The 21135-nt window shown below is 40.1% G+C and overlaps 1 protein-coding gene across 1 annotated transcript in view; it reads right to left on the bottom strand.

Annotated features, from left to right (window-relative positions):
- The window catches only part of DDAH1 (dimethylarginine dimethylaminohydrolase 1), a 207765-nt gene that overhangs the window by 50596 nt on the left and 136034 nt on the right, over nt 1-21135 (bottom strand). The window contains exons 2-4 of the mRNA XM_020988738.2: nt 11789-11888; nt 5562-5635; nt 3272-3391 (exon numbers count right to left, since the gene is read on the bottom strand). Of these exons, the coding sequence (XP_020844397.1) occupies nt 3272-3391; nt 5562-5635; nt 11789-11888 (294 nt within the window). The remainder of the gene's footprint in view (nt 1-3271; nt 3392-5561; nt 5636-11788; nt 11889-21135) is intronic.

Here is a 21135-nt window from a genome sequence, read left to right on the forward strand (position 1 = left end):
GGTCTTGATTAAAGGCTCAGCAATGCAACATTTAGAGAGGCTCCTTCTCAGACTGGCCATTGGTCAGTAGAATTTTGAGTCCCAGACATTATGATGTGTCTCTCTCTCCTCGGTTATCTCAAACTGGATCTCCCATAGGGATCTAGAACTCAATGTATCTAAACTGATCTTCTTCGAACCCTCCTCTGCTTCTGAACATCCTTATCGTTGGCACCTCCGTCCTCTCAGTCACTCGGGCTCCCAAATTCAGAAACATCTCTGTTCCCTCACTTGCACTCACCCCACATATCCAAAGTCACTGCCAACTCTTCACATCATCTCTCATATAAGTGCCCTTCTCTGGTCACACATCCACAACCCCAGTTCAGGCCCTCCTTGCCTCTCATGTGGACAATTGTATTAGCTTTCAAACTGGGCTCCCTGCTTCATGTCTCTCCCCATTTCAATGCTTTCTCTACTTAGCTGCCACATCTGACCATGATCCTTACCTGCTCAATAAACTTCTGTGGCTCCCTATCATCTCTAGGATCAAATACAAAATCCCATTTGGCTTTTAAGAGCCTTCATAAGCTTGTCCCTTTCTACCTTTCCAGTATTTTTACATTTTACTCCCCTCCACATGGTCTATGGTTCAGTTTTATTGGACTATTTATCATTCTGCAAACACAGCACTCCATCTTCTATCTCTGTGTCTCTGCATTGGCTATTCCCCACATCTGTAATGCTCTGTCCCCTCACTTCCTCTTCTGAGTTTTCCTGGCTTCCATCAAGGCCTAGTTCATATCTTACATTCTACTGTAGGAGGCCTTCTCTGGTCCACACAGTTGCTGATGCCTCCCCCTTACAGATTACCTTCATCTACTCTGCATACATATATCTTATATGTACGAGGTTTTTTTCATGTTGTCTCCTCCCATTGGAATGTATGCGTATTGAGGTCAGGGAATGTACAGAGCCTGGTACATAATAAGTGCTTAATAAATGCTTGTTGTTTGACTGCTACTGACCATGTGATCCTTGAAATACTGAAGGGTCAGCCCACCTCACTCCATTTATATAGTGCTGTAAGAATGCTGCTCTGTGAAGGAGGTAATACAAAAGTGAACATCGCCATTTTAGTGAGCTGTCCGTGGTAATAAAGCTCATGTCAGAGCCAGTTTGAACCCAATTTACTGTTGATATTGTATAGTCATTTCAGTCATGTCTGACTCTTCATGACCCCATTTGTGGTTTTTTCTTTGCAAAGATACTGGAGTGGTTTGTCATTTCCTTCTCTAGCTCATTTTACAGATGAGGAAACTGAGGCAAAGAGGGTTAAGTGACTTGCCCAGGGTCACATAGCTAGCAAGTGTCTGAGGCCAGGTTTGAACTCAGGAACTTAGATAAGTCTTCCTGACTCCAGGCCTGGCACTTTATCCACTGCACCACCTAGCTGCTCAGTTTACTTGACTTCATTTCTAATATTACAACTACCTCTCACATTATAAAAGAGGCCCTAAAAATACTGAAAGCACCAACACTTGATCTATGATTCTATGTGCCTGGATATGCTGGTTCTTACCTCTTGGGGAATAACAAAAAAGGTTAGAGGCTAGGTAGTACAGTGGATAGAGTGCTGGGTCTAGAGTCAAGAAAATTTAAGCTAAAATCCAACCCTAGACACTTATTAGCTGTGTGACCCTGGACAAGTCGCTTAATCTCTTTCTGCCTCAGTTTTCCCATCTGTAAAATGGGGACAAGAATACCACCTGCCTCCCAGAGTTGTTGTAAGGATCTAACGAGATAATGATTGTAAAGCGCCTAGCCTAATGCCTGGCACAGAGGATATTAGCTATTATTATAGTTAGCTACATTAGCTATATTAGCTATTATTATTATTGATGCAAAGAGCTTGGAGACTCAAGGTTGGTTTTCCTAAGTGCTTAAAGAACTCTCTGAAGGCAGAAAGAACAGCCACTGTTGTTTCTGCTTCCAAGCTGTCATTTCTTTTTTCAATCTACACCTACTTTCAGAGCCCTTCTTATGTGATGAGTACTTTGGTAGGAGGCACTACGGGGCTAGAAGCTCAAGGTCTGGTTCCTTCTCCCAGGGAATTTACAATCTGTTGCATGTATGAGCAGTCCAACATGCTGTACGTGGCAAAGGATGTGGTCACTGATCCTGTTGTCACTACAAACAGTCCTTTAGTAAACTGCCTCACTGTATGAGATGATGATTCATCTGTCAGGGGCTCTGTCACCTTTCAAATAAATCACTTCTTTCCAACACACCCTGTGATTTACTCCCAGAAAATGTGCTCATCTTTCTCTAAATTAAGCAGAACTGAAACAACAAAAAAGATCTTCCAAAAAACAAGGAAACATGCGTTTATTAAGCAAATACAATGTACCAGGCACTGTTCTAAGCGCCTTACAGACATTATCTCATTTGATCCTCACAACAATGCTGGGAGGTAGGTGCTATGATGACCCCCACTTTACAAATGAGGAAACTGAGGCAGACAGAGGCTAAGTAATTTGCCCAGGTCACACATCTAGGAAGTATCTGAGGCAGAATTTGAACTCAGGTCTTCCTGACTGCAAGTCAGTGCCCTATCCACTGTTCTACCTAGCTGTCTCTGAGAATAAACCACCATGGGGCAAAACCAAATTCTTGAGGCAGAATCAAAATCTTGAGACAGATTCAAGTGACAGAAAGAGCTTAGCCACCCAATGGCTGATATACTATAAGAGTAGAGAAAAGGAAAGGAAAGGATGGTTGAAAACAAGCTGGAATCTTTTAGTGAATGCAGAGAGGGAATCCAACTTGCCCAGAGGAAAGCCAGCTGTTTCCAGGCAGCTGCCACCAGGGGGTCTAGGAAGTTGACAAGGCAAACAGCCCCACTGTACCTGTGTTCACTTTCCTTTCACCAAGAGACATTTCTACAAAGCTCCTGCCTTTGAGGCTTTAATGGTGGATTCAAAATAAACAATCAAGGGAATGGAAGAAATTGAGCTATTCAGGTTTCTGAATCAAGGCATCCTTTGAAGTGAGAAACAAGTGAGAAAGGAGTATTCTATAATATGGATTTTTGCCTCTCGAGAAAAAGAAGTTTCCAGTGAATTTCCCTTATTACTATGAGATAACTATTGCTAAATGAGCACATCCCAGGTGGCCATGATGCTGACACACTGCTGAATGTTCCAACTCGGGCTTATTGGTTTTGTAGAAAGAAGACACTGAGTGTCTCCCTGCACGCTACGGGAGGGCATTCCAGTCTGTTACACTTTACCTTGAGAGCTTTTTGTGCAGGTTCACTCGAGCCAATGGCTATTAGGTTGGGTCCAGCCATGCTGCAGAAACTTTTCAGATGCAGAGTGTCGGCCACTGGCACTGTAGAAACAGCATAATCCTATGCACAAAGCAGAAAAGTATTAAGTTTTTTAGCTGCTGAGTTTTATCGTCATAAATTAAATTAAAAAAGCATTTCCTAAACCCTAGCTTTCCATGCAAAGGCTGTTATAGGGGACTGGAATGTCTAGAAGGAAAGCTAGGATTTGGGGAGGCGGTATTACTCAAATGGATCTGTGACCTCATGGATTGGGAGTTCCCTTCAATGACACAGATCACAACCCACCCAGGCCTGCCTATCCCATATGGCTCTTATCCATGTCCTCCCATAATTTCAGCACAGAGGGCTCACCCTTCTTGTTTGAGGCTTTCCTCATTTTCTTCTGAGGTCACAAAGATACCAGGGGAATCCTTAGGCTGTCTACCTCTCATCCCACACCCTTGCTACTTGACCAGCCCATCTGCTTCATTGAGCATCCATTTTCCCAGTTGACATCCTTAGTCCCATTCTTCTTCAAGGTTCTTTATTTGGGTAATGCTGCAGCCTCTCACTTCCACCAGGCCCCTCTCAGTGTAATACCCATTTTTAAAACCTCAGAGACTGTAGGGTTACATAGCTCCCAGTCATGACATATAATCTGTGTGACACTCATTCTTAATTCTCTAGACACAGTAGTGTTTCTTGACTTACAGCTATTTAATAGCCTGAGTCAAATGTCAGTGTGGGCCTCTGTTTCTGGGAGAAGTTTGGGGGCTTACTAATTTGCCAAATCAGGCAAGTTTCTAAGGAGAAAGCATGGCATAGCCAAATATTTTACAGAGGAATCAGCTCTTCAAATTTCTGCCTGTTCTGTGGGACCTGGGAAAGAGGATTCTAAAAAATCAAGAATACAATCATGCAGAACACTGGGTTTAAGATTAGAAGACCTGACTTGGAGTTCTAGTGCTGCTCTTTATTAATTGTGACTGTCATCTGACCCTTCTGAGTCTCAGTTGCTTTGTCTGTAGCAATGGGGAAAATAAAACTGGCATTACCTTTGTTAATGGAGTCATTCTGAGAATCAAATGGGATGATGTGCATGAAGTGTTTCGTTACATAAGGTGCTAGTTTTGACTATTCTTATATGTACTGAAGACCCACAAACTTTGATATTATTTAATGTTTTTTATGGGGTTTTCTCCTCTTCAAATATTTTGCAAAGAAACAAAGCATCTCTTGATTCCTTATGTTTACAAAGAGCAGAAGGAGGCATTGCCAAACACCTAGATCTTAAACAGTTGATACTTATCTTTTAGTGATGCCAGTCAGTTTGCCTGGAATTCCCTAAGAGTCTGGTCTGAAAACACAAATCTCCCAGTTATAGCCAAACCAAGAACCAGATAATTAAAAATTGCCCCTGGCAGCTTCGTGAGTATATCCCTATTCAAGAGTAAGACAGTGATTTTAAAACTATGGATGAAGGGGCAAAAGGGACCTCTAACTCCACCCCTCCTCAAAAAACAAACAAAAACACAAACCTCTGGTGTGACTATGACAACCACACACTAAATGAAAGGTCAATGGCTCATGAAATATTTGTGGTTGACAGCTTATGTGTTGGCTTGGAGTTGGAGTTGATGGGTTCAAATCATACCTCTGACCCTTCTAGCTGTATGGCACTTACCTGCTCTGAGATCCAGTTCTGCGCAGACACTTCCTAGCTCTGTGACTGCACAATGCATTTAACACTCTTAGCTTTAGTTTCCTCATACATAAAATGAGGGTAATAATAGCACCTACCTTACAGGATTATTATGAGGATCAAGAGAAAGGGAATATGCATTTATGTAGAGAGCCAAAGTACCTGGCACTGCGCTAAGCATTTTATGAATACTATCTTAATTGTTCCTCATGACAATCCTGGGACATAGATGCTGTTATAATCCACATTTTACAGTTGAGGAAACTGAGGCAAAAGAGGTTAACTTACTTGCCCAGGGTCATATAGCTAGTAAGTGCATAAGGCCAAATTTCAACTCGTCTTCCTGACTCCAAGACCAGTGCTCTATCTACTGTGTTACCTAACTGCCTCAAATGAGATAGTGTATGCAAACCTTAAATCACCATAGAAATGTGAGCTATTATTACTATACATTATTTAGACTAGAGAATTAATTAAACACAGATATTCCTTCAACTAGAATTTACTGAATACCTGCTATTTGCAAGGCACAACCATCCTTTTACTCACCTTGAAAGTATCAGCCAGGATTTCTGCACCACGTTGATTTGTCCTTTTGGAGAGGCCCACAAAAAATTCCCTGCCTAGATAAAATGACACAGACTCAGTGAGAGGCCCTACCAATTTATCAACCATTTATTTCATTAAAATATAATTAAAGCACAATGCAGTACTCTCTAATCACAGTGGTCCACCTTACTGCTATTCCCACCCCATTTACAACTATCCACTCCAAACATCAGCTCATTAAACAAATGACTAAATTAGCTGGTAAGATAGAATAAAATTTATTTTCATAAACAATTTTACAATATTTGAAATGTTTACTTTGGCTGGAAAAAATTAAAGAGGTTTGTGACCAGAAACAAAATGGCAGCTTTACAAGTCAGTGGCAATGAAAGTTGCAATTTTAAAGAAAAATCACTGTTAAGTATTGGGAATTTCTTTATGAAAATAATCTTCTTCCTTTAAAATACCATGGACACCCAGGAACCATAGAGAGCAGCTGGTCTTGGTGAGCATATCACTGATTGGTCTTTCAGCTTGTTCCCAAATCCGATCTCATGTAAATGCCTTGAGAGCAAGAACCATTGTATTTTGGTCTCTGATAAAACTCTATTCTGGTTTTGTTGTTGAAGAGGCAACATAATACAGATGAAATAATGCTAGACTAAGGAGCCAGAAGCTGTGGATTTCAATCTCAAAGTAGGTTTAAACATTAATAGCCTCTGTGCTGTACACAGAGGTGTTCTAACCATATTGGGGTTTGAAAAAAGGAGAACAGAAGGCATCGGCCTGAAGTGTGAGGTGGACAGTACAAAGATTACTGATGATGGAACAAAGTCAGAGCTGACCAGCTCTTAGCTTGTTTCTCTTTTTTCTATCAAGGAATGGGACTGGACTGGACTAGAAAGGACAAAACAAAAAGAAAATGGGAGTCAGTATCCAAGAGAAATTAGGAGGTAGCCAGAGAGCAACGGGCAGGGAATTGGTGCAGCACTGGGCCTGGAGTCAGGAAAACCTGAGTTCAGATCTGGCCTCAGGCACTTATTTGCTGTGTGACCTTGAACAAGTCATTTAACCTGTCTGCCTCAGTTTCCTGATCTGTAAAATGATCTAGAGAAGGAAATGGAAAACCACTCCAGTATCTTTGTCAAGAAACTCCAGATGGGGTCATGAAGAGTTGGACACAACTGAGCAACAAAGTAAGAGCACCCTTTGATGAGTTAAATGAATAGAGCTCAGATAAAATATATCCCAGGGGACTAACAGAACTGGCTGATGTGATGCTTGTAATACTGTCAGTGATATTCAAAAGATAATATTAGAAATAGGCAGGACTAGAGAAGGACAAATGTTCTAAGTGTCAAAACAAAGGGAAGACTGGAGCCTGAAAACTAGAGGCCAATGACCTGAAGCTTGATAGCTGGGGCAGAATTCTAGAGGGGATTATTAAAGGGATTTTAAAAAATGACTGATACTTTTTGTTTTTACACAATAGACACTTACCACACTTCACAACAACCTCTCTTACTCCCCACAAAGTATAAGCCCTCAAAACAATGTATCCATTTTTTAACAGAAAGGAGAGATGTTCCTTTAACTTGGACACCATGGTGCCAATAGTAGCTACTGTATCTGACCAGGATTTTGTTGCCCCTCCATGTTGACTTTGTTTACATTGTTGCAATCACTGTGTATGTGGTTCTTTTGGCTTTGCTTTTGCTCCTTTGTATCATTCCATACAAAGCTTCCCTTGTTTCTCTGCATTCTTAATAATCATCGTTAATTACAGCACAGCAGCATTCTTTTGGGAAGCTAGGTGGTGCAGCAGATAGAGTGCTGGGACTAAGTCAGAAGGACTCATCTTACTGAGTCTAAATCTCATATACGTACTAGCTGTGTGACCCTGGGTAAGTCCCTTAACCCTGTTTGCCTCAGTTTCCTTATCTGTAAAATGAGCTGGAGAAGGAAATGGGAAACCACTCCAGTATCTTTGCCAAGAAAACCCTAAATGGGGTCACATAGAGTTAGGCACGACTAAAGCAAATGAACAACAAAAAGCATTCTTTTAATATTCATAAGGTATAATATGTTCAGCCATTCCCAATTACTGGTCACTCCCCCCCCCCAACTTTTTTGTTTGTTTGTTTGTTAGAATGATGCTATAAACTATTTTTTTCCTGTCAAAAATCTCCTTGGGACTACAGTTCCTTGTAGAGGAATCTCTAGGTCAAAGAGCATGAACAACTTAGTAACTTGCCTTGCATAATTCTAAATTGTCTTCCAGTAACGTTTGAACTAATTTACACATCTATCAGCATTGAATTAGTATGCCTGTCTTCTTTTAGCCTCTCCCAGAATGAGTTCTTGTCTTTTAGCACCTTCTCTAGCTTGGCAAATATAAAATGATACCCCAGCATTGTTTTGCACTGTTTAAATAGTGGTTTAATAATTGCATTATATTTTAAAGAGACAGGGCTGAAAAAGACCAGTGGCCGTTCGTTTGACTGACAGTTATGGTTACGTTGCAGAGGCTGAAGGAGTTTGAAGACAAGTTTCCTAATTGTGCAGTAAATGAGTAGACTGTATGTGGGAAGGGAGCATAATGAATAGGAGGAGAAACAAGAGGCATTTCATGCTCTGTTTCCTGCTTGGCTTGTCCTAAAAGGGGACTAAAGGCAAAAGTGATGAGTAGACAACGTGTTTCTCCTTCTGTGTTTTATCTGGTCTATGCTAAGAGGCATTTATTAAGTGCCTACTAAGTATGAGGTATGGGCAGCTAGGTGGCACAGTGGATAGAGTGCCGGCCCTTGAAGACCTGAGTTCAAATCTGGCCTTAGACGCTTATTGGCTTGTGACCCTGGGCAAGTCATTAAACCCTATTTGCCTCAGTTTCCTCATCTGTGAAATGAGCTGGAGAAAGAAATGGCGAGCCACTCTAATATCTTTGCCAAGAAAACCCTAAATGGTGTCATGGAGAGTTGGATATGACTGAAACGTCAACAAAAGCACCATGTATGAGGTATGAGGGCAGTTTGAAGACAAAACAAAAAACACTCTTTGTACGTTCTTTTGGATGAATACCATGTGCATACATAGAAGCATAAACATGATCATTTGGAGAGGAAGGAGAGACCATTAACAAATAAGGGGACCTGGAAAAGCACTCTATAGGGGGGATTTATGAGCTGAGCCTTGAAAGAAGGTAGAGATTTTACCAGATCAATGAGAGGAGAGAGGTCATTCCAAGTATGGGTGTAGGAGATGGAATACTGAGTTTAGGGAATAGTGAGAAGGCCAGCATGGCAGGAACTGAGAGCACAGGAAGGGAAATAATATACGTTCAACTCAGAGCCAAATTGTGAAATGTTTTAAATGATAGCTAGCATTTATATAATAATAGCTAGCTTTAAGTATGCAAAGCACTTTACTTGTGTTATCCCATTTTGCCTTCACAATAACCCTGTGAGGTAGGTACTGTTATCATCCCCATTTTACAGATGAGGAAACTGAGGTTCCCAGAGGGTAAATGACTTGCCCAGAGTCACACAGCTAATAAGTAACAAAATTCTAACTCTGTTCTTCCTGGCTCCAAGTTCAGTGCTCTATCCGTTGTGACATCCAGCTGTCTCTAACGCAACCTCTTAGCGTCTTGAAGAATGAGGTAGCATGATAAATCTTGAGGTTTAGAATGATTATTGGGATGCAAGGGAATTGTTTCTGCTCTGTCGATATGGTACCGTGGCTGACTAGGCTGCTTAGAAAAGAGTAGGTAAAATGACAAAAGGCAATTTATGGTGACAAACATATGTTTGATCTTGGCACCTGTAAATAAAGAGGAGTTGTTTATTTTTGTGTTAAGAACAATAAACCTCACAGCCATCATGATTTCAGGAAAATATATATCATCTACAATAAAAAAAACAGCAGTTAGCTCATTGAGAGATTAATGTTACCCTAGCTGGTTTCAAAGATGACCTCTAAGTGTCTTGGGTTTAGTAAAGAAGTAGGAAGAGAAATCCCAGGGAAAGGAGATGCTTCAGAAAGCAGAGGGACCTTCAGCAGCATCTGGCCTAACTCCTTAAGTTCAGAGAGTTTGTCACTCATCCCTAGGTCACATAGCAAATTAGTGACACATTTACCATAAAAAACCAGGTTTCTTCACTCCTCGGCCAGTGGTTCTGAACATGATACACTGATGTCTTTCTTAAATGGCTCCTATGTGAATTTATAGTGCATGTTTATTTTGAGTTCTTGCTCCTGATGGCATCTGTGCCTTCCAGGATGCAGTTGTATGTTATATAGCAGTTGTATCTTGTAAATAACTGCAGAGAAAAGTCCTTTATATTTCAGGCTCCTCATATTCCATTTAACTGGAGACAGGGTGCTGGCCTATGCTACTCAGACTGGCCTCCCAAGTTTCATATATGGCATCTGTGATAAATCTCAGATCCATGAGACCAGGTGCTCCTGAAGAATTCCTACCTGGCAAATGCAACGTATGTATGTTCAATGACTTGGTATGTCACAAATGGCATTAAAAGTCAAATGATCTGACTTTGCTATTTAATATCAGACCTAGGAATAAAATTAAGACAGATGATTTCAGCTTCTATATTGTTATTATTATCTTCTTCCCTTCTGATTAGTTTTTTTAGGCAATTGGGGTTAAGTGACTTGCCCAGGGTCACACAGCTAGGACCTTCTTCCCTTCTGGCATCGGTATTAGTGTTAGTATTAGTGTACCCTGTATTCCTTTGGGTGACAGGCAACAGATGCTCACTGTCTGATGTTTTAGTAAACAATACTCTTTTACCTTTGGCTCTGAACTAAAGATGAATTTTTTTTTTTTAAACCAGCTACCCTAACTCCCTAACTTGATTTGGACCAAGAGGTCTTAACTGTTTTTATGTCATAGACCCCACTTTGAGGGTCTGGTGAAGCCTATTGTTGTTCGTTCTTCATTCCTGAAGAGGACCAATAACATCAGGAGGGTGATGTCTTGACTTGTGAGTGAGTTGGATTGAAGTGAGGCAGGATTGCGCAAAGTCATCAGTCTCACTCTCTCCTCCAGAATCATTGGAGTCCAGTGGCAAGACATAGGTCAGGATGACGGGTAATGGCCCTGGATGCAGTGGGAGACGGTGGCTTTTTTAAGCTAAAGTCTTTCCAAGGTCTTAGTTTCTCTGACACAACACCCATTTAGTAATTAAAGGTTATGTAAGAATTGAGGCAAAAGATGGCCTAGTTTGCCTTCATAAAAGAAACATTCTGGAGGTGAAGACACTCAGAGCTTCTGGCCAGAACAGAAATAGTTGGCATTTACACTCACTCTGAACCATCTTCTCAGAATAATGTTTTTTTTTAATAATTATAATTGAAAGAAATGCTAAATTTCATTTGAAGATTAGTGAAATAAAAGATGCATTTCAAGCTCATGTACCTCCTGAAATCTTTCCATGGATCCCTTCCATGGACCCCGGGTTAAGAACACTCTGACTTAGACTATCATGGATTTAGTGCAAGATTTTATAAAATACATACATTGTAGGGTTGTGGTGAGGATCATAAGAAATCACGTAATGTTAAGTTGTTTGGAGACTTTAAAACAACAGATAAATGCAAGGTATTTATGAACATTATCATAAGGAACTAGAATAGTTATTTAACAGGCAAAAACATGGTTCCTTTAATGACCACACAATACTTAAAGAAGCAATTCAATTTTACCCGAGAAAGTGAGTGAGAGAAATTAATGTTGACATTAGCTATTTGAATTTTGTTTAGCATTACTAAATGTGGTATAGTGGTGAAGGTAGCATGGTATAATCCATAGATGACCATGGAGTCAGGACAACCTGAGTTCAAATCCCATGTCTGACAAACTGGCTGTGTGACCCTGGGTCATTCATATAACCTCTCAGTACTCTAAGCAACTTTCTAAGACAATAGGTTGCAGAACAGGTACTGATATTGATTGGTGGAGGGAGTTTCTTCATCTGGGAATTCTCTAGATCAATGAAATCATAGGTCTGGTCCCTAATCTTAACTCTCAGTACTGCTATTGTTACTGTAGCATCAAGCCAAACCAATCTATGTTCCAAATTACTAAAATTCACTTTACCATCTGGAAAGAATCTTATCTGTAAATCATTTCAGTCTTAAGTTAATCACCTCTCAAATAGAAATCTATTTTTAAAAAAACCCAAGAAGCTATGCGTGTATCACCATACCTGTGAATAAAACATCTCCACCATCCAAGGTTGCATTTTCATCCGTCATCTCTACTATGTTGAGCTGAAGGTTTTCTAATGCTCCTTTCACCATGTCAACCTGTGGAGAAAAAGAAGGAATTCAGAATTTCAAAAATCATCTTACTATTTCTGAAAAAGAAAACATTTTTTCCTTCTAGGTGAGCACCAATAAAAACAAAGAGATCTGCCATACAGAAATGGCCCCAATCACTAAGTCCAACTCATTTCCTCTTGGTGGTGAGAAAGAGGAAGTTTTCCATTAGAAACTATTCATTTTTATCCTTTTCTCTCCCAAAGCCAAGTTATTTTTATATATACCTCTCCTTAGAAGGGTATCTATCTCTGAAACATCAATAGGGAGCTATGAAAATTAATTTATCCCTTCAAAGGCCTAAACCCTACCCCCTGTACCTGGCCAACAAGTACAGAATTTATTTTAAGGCTCTACCTTAGGAATCGCATTTGTATGAGCCAATATACAAAAGGACCATCAATTCCAATGGGCATTTAAAAGCATAAACCAATATGAAAAAAATTGTTCTGTTTTCAACTCAAGTTCTTTTTGGAGTGTTGAATTTAAAGCATTTCCATAAATTTGAAATAGTCTTTCCAGTTTATAGTCAAATAGATAAAAGAGCAATTCCAACAAACTTTGTTCCCTGTAGATCAGGGGTGTCCAAATGAGCTGCATGCAGCCTTCAAAACTCCCAAGTGTGGCCAGACCAGGTACAAATATAATTGGGAAGTGTTTAAGAAAATAAATAAAAAAAATAAAACACAGATAATGTTAATTTATGGTTTTCTAAGTCTACATGCAAGATGTAGGATCTGTTTCTATCTGAGTTGACACCATTGCTATCAATAATTAACAAATATACAGAATGTGTTCAGGCCAAAGAAAATTTTTGATGCAGGCTGCTTAGATTAAGTCCAGAGAAGAGACAAGATGCAGATAGAGGAGTGACTGATGAATATCTATGAATTTGGCCCCTGATTCCAAAGGAATTCTATCACCTCATTTGTTTAGCTTTCTATTACCTACTCAAAACTGGTTTGTAAGAGACTGTCAACTCCTTTTTCTACCAAAGTACGAAACCCCACAGCCCCTAACATCTGTGGGCCATTCAGTAGTTGAGCTGTGGATTGGGCAGAGCTGCCTTCTGGAAACAGTTACATGGACAGTTTAATTTCCTGGGCTAGGCAAAGATGAGGACTCAGTGAATAGGATGGGATTGTCTCCTTACAAGAGAAGGTCCACACGGTTTGCATATTTTTCAACAAGCTCTGCAGTTAATTTAAGGTATATGTGGCTGTGTTTCTGTTCTCTGAAATCATAAACCTACAATTTTGAAATGAAATTTTGAATCTTTATAGGAATCCAGAACCTACTCTTTAAAGCACAAAGACATTCTGATCTGAAGCCAACCTGTCATATAGACCACTTCCAGCACAGTTTACTTAATTACAATACCTACAGACAGAAATCGGGAAGAATTTTAAAAATACAGCAATGCCTTTTGAAATCCTTAATTTAATACAAGACTTTTCATGGGAAGCAGCCAATTAGTCTAAACATTTTTCTAAGGTCTGCTCTGCTTCCAGCATGGCTGAGAGACATAGGATGAGAAGATGTAAACAGGGATGGAGGGAAAAATGCAAAAACACCAGAAAAAGCATTCAGCCCTGCCAAATCACAGGCACTGAGTACACACATGGTGAATTGTGAATGAAGAGTTCTGTAGACATAAATATCTCAGAGTGATTTCTAATGTAAGAAAAATATGGAAATACTTTAACAACAAGGCTTATATTCATGCAGGCAAAAAAAATACTTTCAAGAGGATACAAAGTAAAATAAATATATCATCTCACCCTCGTTCTGGAACCCGTGTAAAGATTCCACAAATCCAAGTGACTCAGAACAATAAAAAAATTATTTCCATGGATGAGATGGTCTTAATGGTGTAATAACTACATCGAATGACCTCTCTCAACAGGAGAATAAGCTGCCCTGTGTAAGAGGAAGTGGAATATTTGCTATAATGTGAATGAAAAAAAAAAAAGAAGCAAAGCAATATTTACCATGACTTGTTAAAGTTCTGCTGAACTTTTGGAAATTATGCAGCTGTCTTCCTTTGGCATCTCTACCATTTATGTTAATGGAAAATACACTGAATTGAGAGAGAGCATGAGAATTGTAGTATTGCCATTTAATGTCCCTATTAGGGAAGGGAATGCCTCTTTCACAATCTCCTTTTTTCAGAGACTCAGTAAGAACTTGATCATAAAAATGTAATTTGGCCAGAGAATTCTGCATGCACTGTCTCCAACACAGGAACAATAGATTTTTTTCCCCCTGTAGAATTGTAATTTAGTTACAATACCTAAACTGAAAGGGAACTTACAGATCTTCAAGGACACTCCCCTCCCTCCCTATTTAAAGATGGGAAAATTGAGACGTTGAGAGTGAAGTGACTTCCCCAAGGTCATCCTTCAGAGACAGGGCTAGAATCTCAGCACAGTTCCCATTTCTCTGCTCTGTACCAGTCAAATTTTTGATATCGTCTTATTTTATTTCCTTTTTTTTTTGTTGGACAATGGGGGTTAAGTGACTTGCCCAGTGTCACACAGCTAGTAAGTGTTATGTGTCTGAGGCCGGGTTTGAACTCAGGTCCTCCTGAAGCCAGGGCTGGTGCTCTATCCACTGTGCCACCTAGCTGCCCCTCCTCCCATCTTATTTTATTCTTAGAGAAAGATAGGAAGACTTATTTGAACTGACACAGAATGAAATGAGCAGATCCAGGATAACAATACATGTGAGGACAACAAGAATGTAAACAAAAAGATAATTTAAAAAGCTGAGCTATGGGTAATTGAAAAACCAAAAATTATAAGGGCCTAATGTCACATATGTTTTCAGACACAATCATTGTGTTAATTATTTTTTGCTTAACTCTTTTCTTTGTTCCAAGAGAGGATACAATTACAGGGGTGGGGGGTTAGGGGAGTACAGGATTAAGGGGAGGGGGCCCTTGTCCAATCTTGGAAACTAAAGAGGATTGGACCTGGTTATTACTTGGAAGGGAGCCCTGCTTCAACTTTTTTAAAAAGAAAAGAGCGAGAAGAAAAAACCCTGCTCTAGGTTCAGAAATAATGTATTCCTGTAACTTTAAAACTATGTCCTCTGAAATTATTATTAATTTTTTGTTTTTAGGCAAAACCTCTGTGGTTTCTGAAAAGTTAAAACAGCTGCCCTGGCATATAAAACTTGGCTCTTGTGCAAAGATAGTAATTTTTTTGTAGCACTCAGTCACATCCATATAAACAATGACATTCTGATCCTTCCACACCACGACCGAGTGTAGGGGAGGAATGGGTGGGGATGAGAGCAGGGGACGCTACTTTTATGGTTAGGCTCCATAGGAGAGTCTTGCTATTAAAAACAATAACAAAAAGTTCCATGTTGCTAGTTGTGAGTACTGAAGAACCACATTGCACCAGGGTAACAGAACAGACCCCAAAGCAGTCTTTCTGGACAAGTGGGACAGGGAGTCATTGGTTGCCCATTGAAAACCACATGCACTTGGCCCTAGGGCTGTGGTGAAACTGACAGACTTCAGCTACAAACAGGCTCCATGTTATCCTGACAGGGATACATGGCAAGCCAGTCATGTAGGCAGCCAGAGTGCTAAATATAGCTATAAAAGTGGAGATGGTTGAAGGAAAGAATCCAAAGCCCCAACCTTCAAGGAACTGCCTGTCCTGAGGTCTCATGTCTATGGTTAATGTTGTTTCAATTAACTTTCAGAAAACAAACCCAATACTCCCCCCAAAACCCCACCCAGCTTTTCATCGGGACAGTGACCCCATCAAATGGAACTTAGCATTACTCAGGGTGGAGAGAAGTGTTTAGAAAAAAACAGAATTTCTTCCAGAAGCTGGAATTTGACAATGGGTCATTTAACTCATGAAAATGGAAAGAAATCAAAACTATGGCTAAATTAATTTTGTCCTAAATTATCTCATTTTCCTTATTCCAGCCCAAGGAACTGCACACCCTTCTCACTGAAGGATAAGCCAAGTATGGGAATAAATATAAGACAGAATGTGGCTCAGTTATATGGAGGAATGAGAGACAGGGGAAGGGGAGTAATTCTAACTGGGAAAGGAAATGGAGATAGAAAGATGGCTTTATGAGGGAGATAGAAATTGAGCTTATCCTTGGATTCAAATGGGTAAAAGAATGAAGGAAGATCATTCCAGGTATGGGGATGGAATATACAAATACAAGGAGATGGGAAAAAGGAGTTCAATGTCAAGAAATGACAAACTATGCAGTTTGCCTGGAACACAGAGTGCATAAGAAGAAGCAAGGTGAAATTAAAATAGGAAAAAAATATAGGTTGGAACCAAACTGAGGAAGGCCTTGAATGCTAGGATTAAGAACTTATATTTTTGGGCTCAGATTCTTATAATCCAGCTCATAGTTCACTAATTTTCAGATTCCTTAAGAATCTGGCCAATATGACAGATGTTCTAATAAAACTGGTCTTTGGCTGAAAAAAAAAAAGAATTTATATTTTATCCTATAGGCAACCAACAGGAAGTTGCTAAAGGTTTTGCCCAAGAGAGTGAAGTCTATTCATAAGGTTATCTTGGAATCTGTGTCAAGGATGTGTTTGTAGAAGAGACATACCATAAGGCAGGGAGAGTAATTACAAGACTATTATAATGGTATTGGTGAGAGGTCAAAGTGGAGGGAAAGGAACAGATGTGAGAGTTATTTCAGAGGTAAGGTTGATATGGCTTGGCAACTGATGGGCATATGAGAGTGTGAGGGACCATCAAAATTAAAAAAATCAAGAATGCCTATTCAGTTTTAAGTCTGGATGACTAGCATTGACCAAAATGAGACACTTTATAGGAGTAATTGGATGAATTTTAGGCATATTGAATTTGCAGTATCCAGATGGAAATATATAGCAAGGACTAAGAAATATGGGACTGGAATTCAAAGGAGAGGCCAGAGAGAGAGAGAGAGAGAGAGAGAGAGAGAGAGAGAGAGAGAGAGATTAGGTTGAGGGCGTAACTGAAATCTCGAGTGAGTAGATCAAGAGAGTAATAAGAAGAAAGAAGAGAAGAAAGCAAAGGATGTCTTGGGTGATACCTATACTTAGAGACAACAGAAGAAAGAGGAACCAAAGATCATAAAGAGAGGTCTTAGAGGCAAGAAAAGAACCAGAAAAGACCAGGGAAAAAGAGGCCAAGGATGGAGAAAATACCAAGAAGAAGATGGTTGACAGTGTCTCTTAGAAATTAACACATCTCTGCTTCTGAAAGAGTCCAGTATAGGTACAATGTACGGTGGAACAGGACCCCTTAAAAAGATTTCCTACATGTCACCCAAGAGGCATCCAATATACTTTGGTATTTAATGTGGCTATTAAAAGGACGGAAGCTGTACTTCCTAACTTGAGTGACTATAATATTTTCCTTAAGATTTTGGTAACAAATGTAATTTTCATCTGTATTATCATCGTCATCGTTGTCATCATCACAATTATCTACTGTACTAGATGAACTGCCATCACCAGGCTTGCTACAAGATGTCGAACTTTTTGGTCACATCGACTCCTGACAGTTTACTAAAGTACTGGGGGAGGGGGCTGACGAGAGAATACCTGTACTGGTGAAATCATAGATGCTTTAAGTATTAAAATACAGATGACTTGTGTCCAGAATAATAGGGAGTTACTCATGCAATGAGGTTTGGCACATGCTTAGACCACTTAAGATGGGATCACCTAAAATGAAGATGCTGGGGACCTGTTTCCAGAAGACTGGAGAAATGGAACATATGTGGACATTTTGCCTTGGACTACCATGTTGTTTGAAACAGCTTTCCCTCCCCATTGGCTACGTGGCTGAAAGCCAGATAACTATGTGGTTCAATGCCCTGGAGTCAGGAGGACCTGAATTTAAATCTGGCATCAGACACTTACTAGCTATGTGACCCTGGACAAGTCACTTAACCCTGTTTGTCTCAGTTTCCTCATCTGTAAAATGAGCTAGAGAAGGAAATGACAAACCACTCCAATATCTTCACCAAGAAAAACTCAAATGGGGTCACAAAGAATTGGACATGACTGAAACGACTGAACGACAACATAGCTGAAAACATTGGTTATCTTTAAAATGTCCAACAGCCACTCTCCGGTGGCTTTTCCTTGTATTCAAGTCTGAGGGCAAATGTGACTCCTTCATTTACAGTTAATGATACCATGCTATAATGGGGAAGGAACCTGAGGGCTGTCTGCTTTCTTCTTCTGCTTTCCTCTGCTTTTGGCCATGTGGCCTGGAGAAATAGGCCAGGGGTTTTGGACTTTTCCTTCTTTCTTTTCTATTCTAGGTGCAGGGATGTTAGTCTCCATTCTGGCCCATAAGCTCAAGCCATAGGGACCTGGGAGTCCAGGAATCCAGGCTAAGTGATGTAGCCAGTCCAACAGCAAAGCCCTACGGAGAAAGGGTCTAGGGGATAATAGCCCAGACTTGAATTTGGTGAGACTAATGCTACGTATGAACTGAGCTTAATTGTGAGCCTCATTCCACTCCCCCAGAGACCAAGGTGATATGGGGAGGGGGGAATTATGTTCCCTAGGGGAACAGGGAAAATGTTTGTATGTTTGTTCTTGCTGAGGCTTTGAAGAAAATATTCCTTTGTAAAAGCAAAATGGCATTGAGATGCCAGTCACTAGGCCCCCAAAATGGGGTATGCTGTAGAGAACACAAGCCATCTGAGGTTGGAGCTGGTCTGTGTGACCCCTTCAGGGCACCAGAAAACCCACAAGGGGAGTAAAGTGTAACAGTAGGGCCAGAGCAAAATGTTACATTAAATCACTGGAAGATTAGCTGACTAACGTCAATGTTAGGTAGATGCATCAATCATACAGGCCACCCAGTCTGGCCTTCTTTCTTTCTCACATCCTTTCTCTTCTTTTCTTACTTGACCTGTCTTTCTCTTCGATATTCCCTACTAAAGGAGCCCCATCTTCCTTTTTATTCTAACAACTTGTCTCTTGCGTATTTTTCTAGTCCTTCCCATTCACGCTGTTCTGCCTCAAGGTTGTTTAGCTACCTTGTATTCTGATCTAAGGTTGGTCATCTTCCAAAGGAATGAATCACCCTCAGACCCATAGATGTCTAAGACAAGTGAATATTTATAATAGTAAATGCATAATAGCAGTTGAGAATTATTCTTCACTATGGAAAAACAACAAGACTGCTCCTTTGGGCTCTTTTATCTCTCCCTTCCTGCAGAATTTCAAAGGTTTTTTTTTTAGTTTTTATTAATTGAAAAGATAACATCCGTTTTGGCTTGCAACAGCATTGGACTTAGCCCATGGTTCTACACTTGCTTTTTACTCAGATGTTGACATTAACCAGCTACTAACCATAATCTGTTGCTTGATCTTAATATAATAGAGACATTGTGGACAATGTTGATGTTTATTTTAGCGTGTCTATGAATCCCAATTCATGACTAGGGCTCTTCCATACACTGTCACCATTTGGTGGCAGTAACTATTATTTAACCAAGTTTTGTTTTTGCTGATAGAATGGCAGGTGCTTTGGCAGGTACACAGATAGCAGTAAGCACATGTGTTTGACTGAGATTGGATCTCAAGTCTCTAGCTTCTTCTTTGTGCTTCTTTCCCTGACCAAAGAGAGATCCTGAGATGGATGTGGTCAGTTTTAGTACCACAGGAGGTTGAGAGCTCCAGAGTCCTGGTGCTAGCTGCCCAGCAGGAGGTAATCTCCACAACAGCTTCTCAGAGGAGAAGATGACCACTACCAGGAGACTGCTGCAATGTAAAGGATTAAGAAAGTATATAAAGTAGTTTAGGTAGAATTGTCATTTTTAGTATATTGGCCCTGCCTACCCATGAACAATTAATTTCTACAACTATTTCTATGTGATCTTATTTGTCTAAAATTGTTTTTTATAATCTTGTTTATATAGTTCCTGGGTTTGTTTTGGCAGGTGTACTCCCAGGTATTTTATACTTTCTAGAGTTATTTTAAATAAAAAAAAAAAAAAGAAAGCCCAAGCCAGAGAGTGGCTTGTCTGGAGATCCAGAGTTAAATTCCTAGGACAGTGTGGCTTCACCTGGTCTACAGTCTTATAAAGTGTTTCATGTTTAAGAATCAAACTTCTGGGAGAGTATATTAGAAGTGGTGGATTATTGTTTTATGTTTTTAAGTATTTGTCAATGTGTACTTCTGAGTCTTTTTGTGCTTTAAGCATTCATTTCATGGTGGAGAAAATAAACAACTGCCTTATACCTGACATCAGTTACTTGACACATTAAGTAATTTTCCAGCAGATAAACTGTTAATCCCTTTTAGGGGAGACCCTGGACAGTGTTTCTACCTAAACTTTATTTAAGAGAGTTCCCCCTTGAGTTCTGCTCTGGAATGGGGGTATAAAAGAGCCAGGGAATAGGAGAAAAGCCTCATTCCTTCTCTTTGGAGTCAGGTTCCATTGGAGCCAAGTCCATAGCTAAGTGCCTTTGGTGAAAAGAGTAGTGCCTTACCTTCCTTTCCTCTCCTCAGCTCCAAGGCTGCAGTTATATATACCATCTCATTTGATCCTCATAATAACTCTATGAAACGAGTAATATTATCATCCTTACTTTACAGATTATGTAAACAGGATCAGAATGATGAAGTGATTTGTCTAGGCCAATCCAGCTCGTAAATGTTAGAGGAGAGATTTGAACTCAGGTCTCTGACTCTCAAGTCCAGTATTCTGTTGACTGTATCACACTGCCTCTCCTATCTCTGCACATGTCTAGCCCAGCAGAATGGAAGTGCAATAATAGTAGTTAGGTGACACAGTGGATAGAGCACAGGGCTTGGAATCAGGAAAACTCATCTTCGTGAGTTTAAATCCAGCCCTGTGTGACCCTGGGCAAGTCACTTAGCCCTGTCTGCCTCAGTTTCCTCATCTGTAAAATGAGTTGGAGAAGGAAATGATAAACCACTCCAGTATTTTTGCCAAGAAAACCCCAAACGGGGTCATAAAGAGTCCAACAAAACTGAAATGCACAACAACAGAGCTTCACGAATGGCAAACTGGCTCCACTGACATGTCTTACCAGCTGTGTGACCCTGGGCAAGTCACTCTGAATCTTAGTTTCTTTATGTGTAAAGTGAGAGTTGAACTCAATGTTCTAGAATGTCCTTTCTCGATCTAAATCTATGTGCCTGGGAATTCTGTTGATCTTACCTTGCCGTTTAAGTTAATTGGGACATGCTAATGATGC

Source organism: Phascolarctos cinereus, unplaced genomic scaffold (assembly GCF_003287225.1).
Source record: "Phascolarctos cinereus isolate Bilbo 61053 unplaced genomic scaffold, phaCin_HiC Scaffold_5;HRSCAF=322, whole genome shotgun sequence".
Classification (NCBI taxonomy): domain Eukaryota; kingdom Metazoa; phylum Chordata; class Mammalia; order Diprotodontia; family Phascolarctidae; genus Phascolarctos; species Phascolarctos cinereus.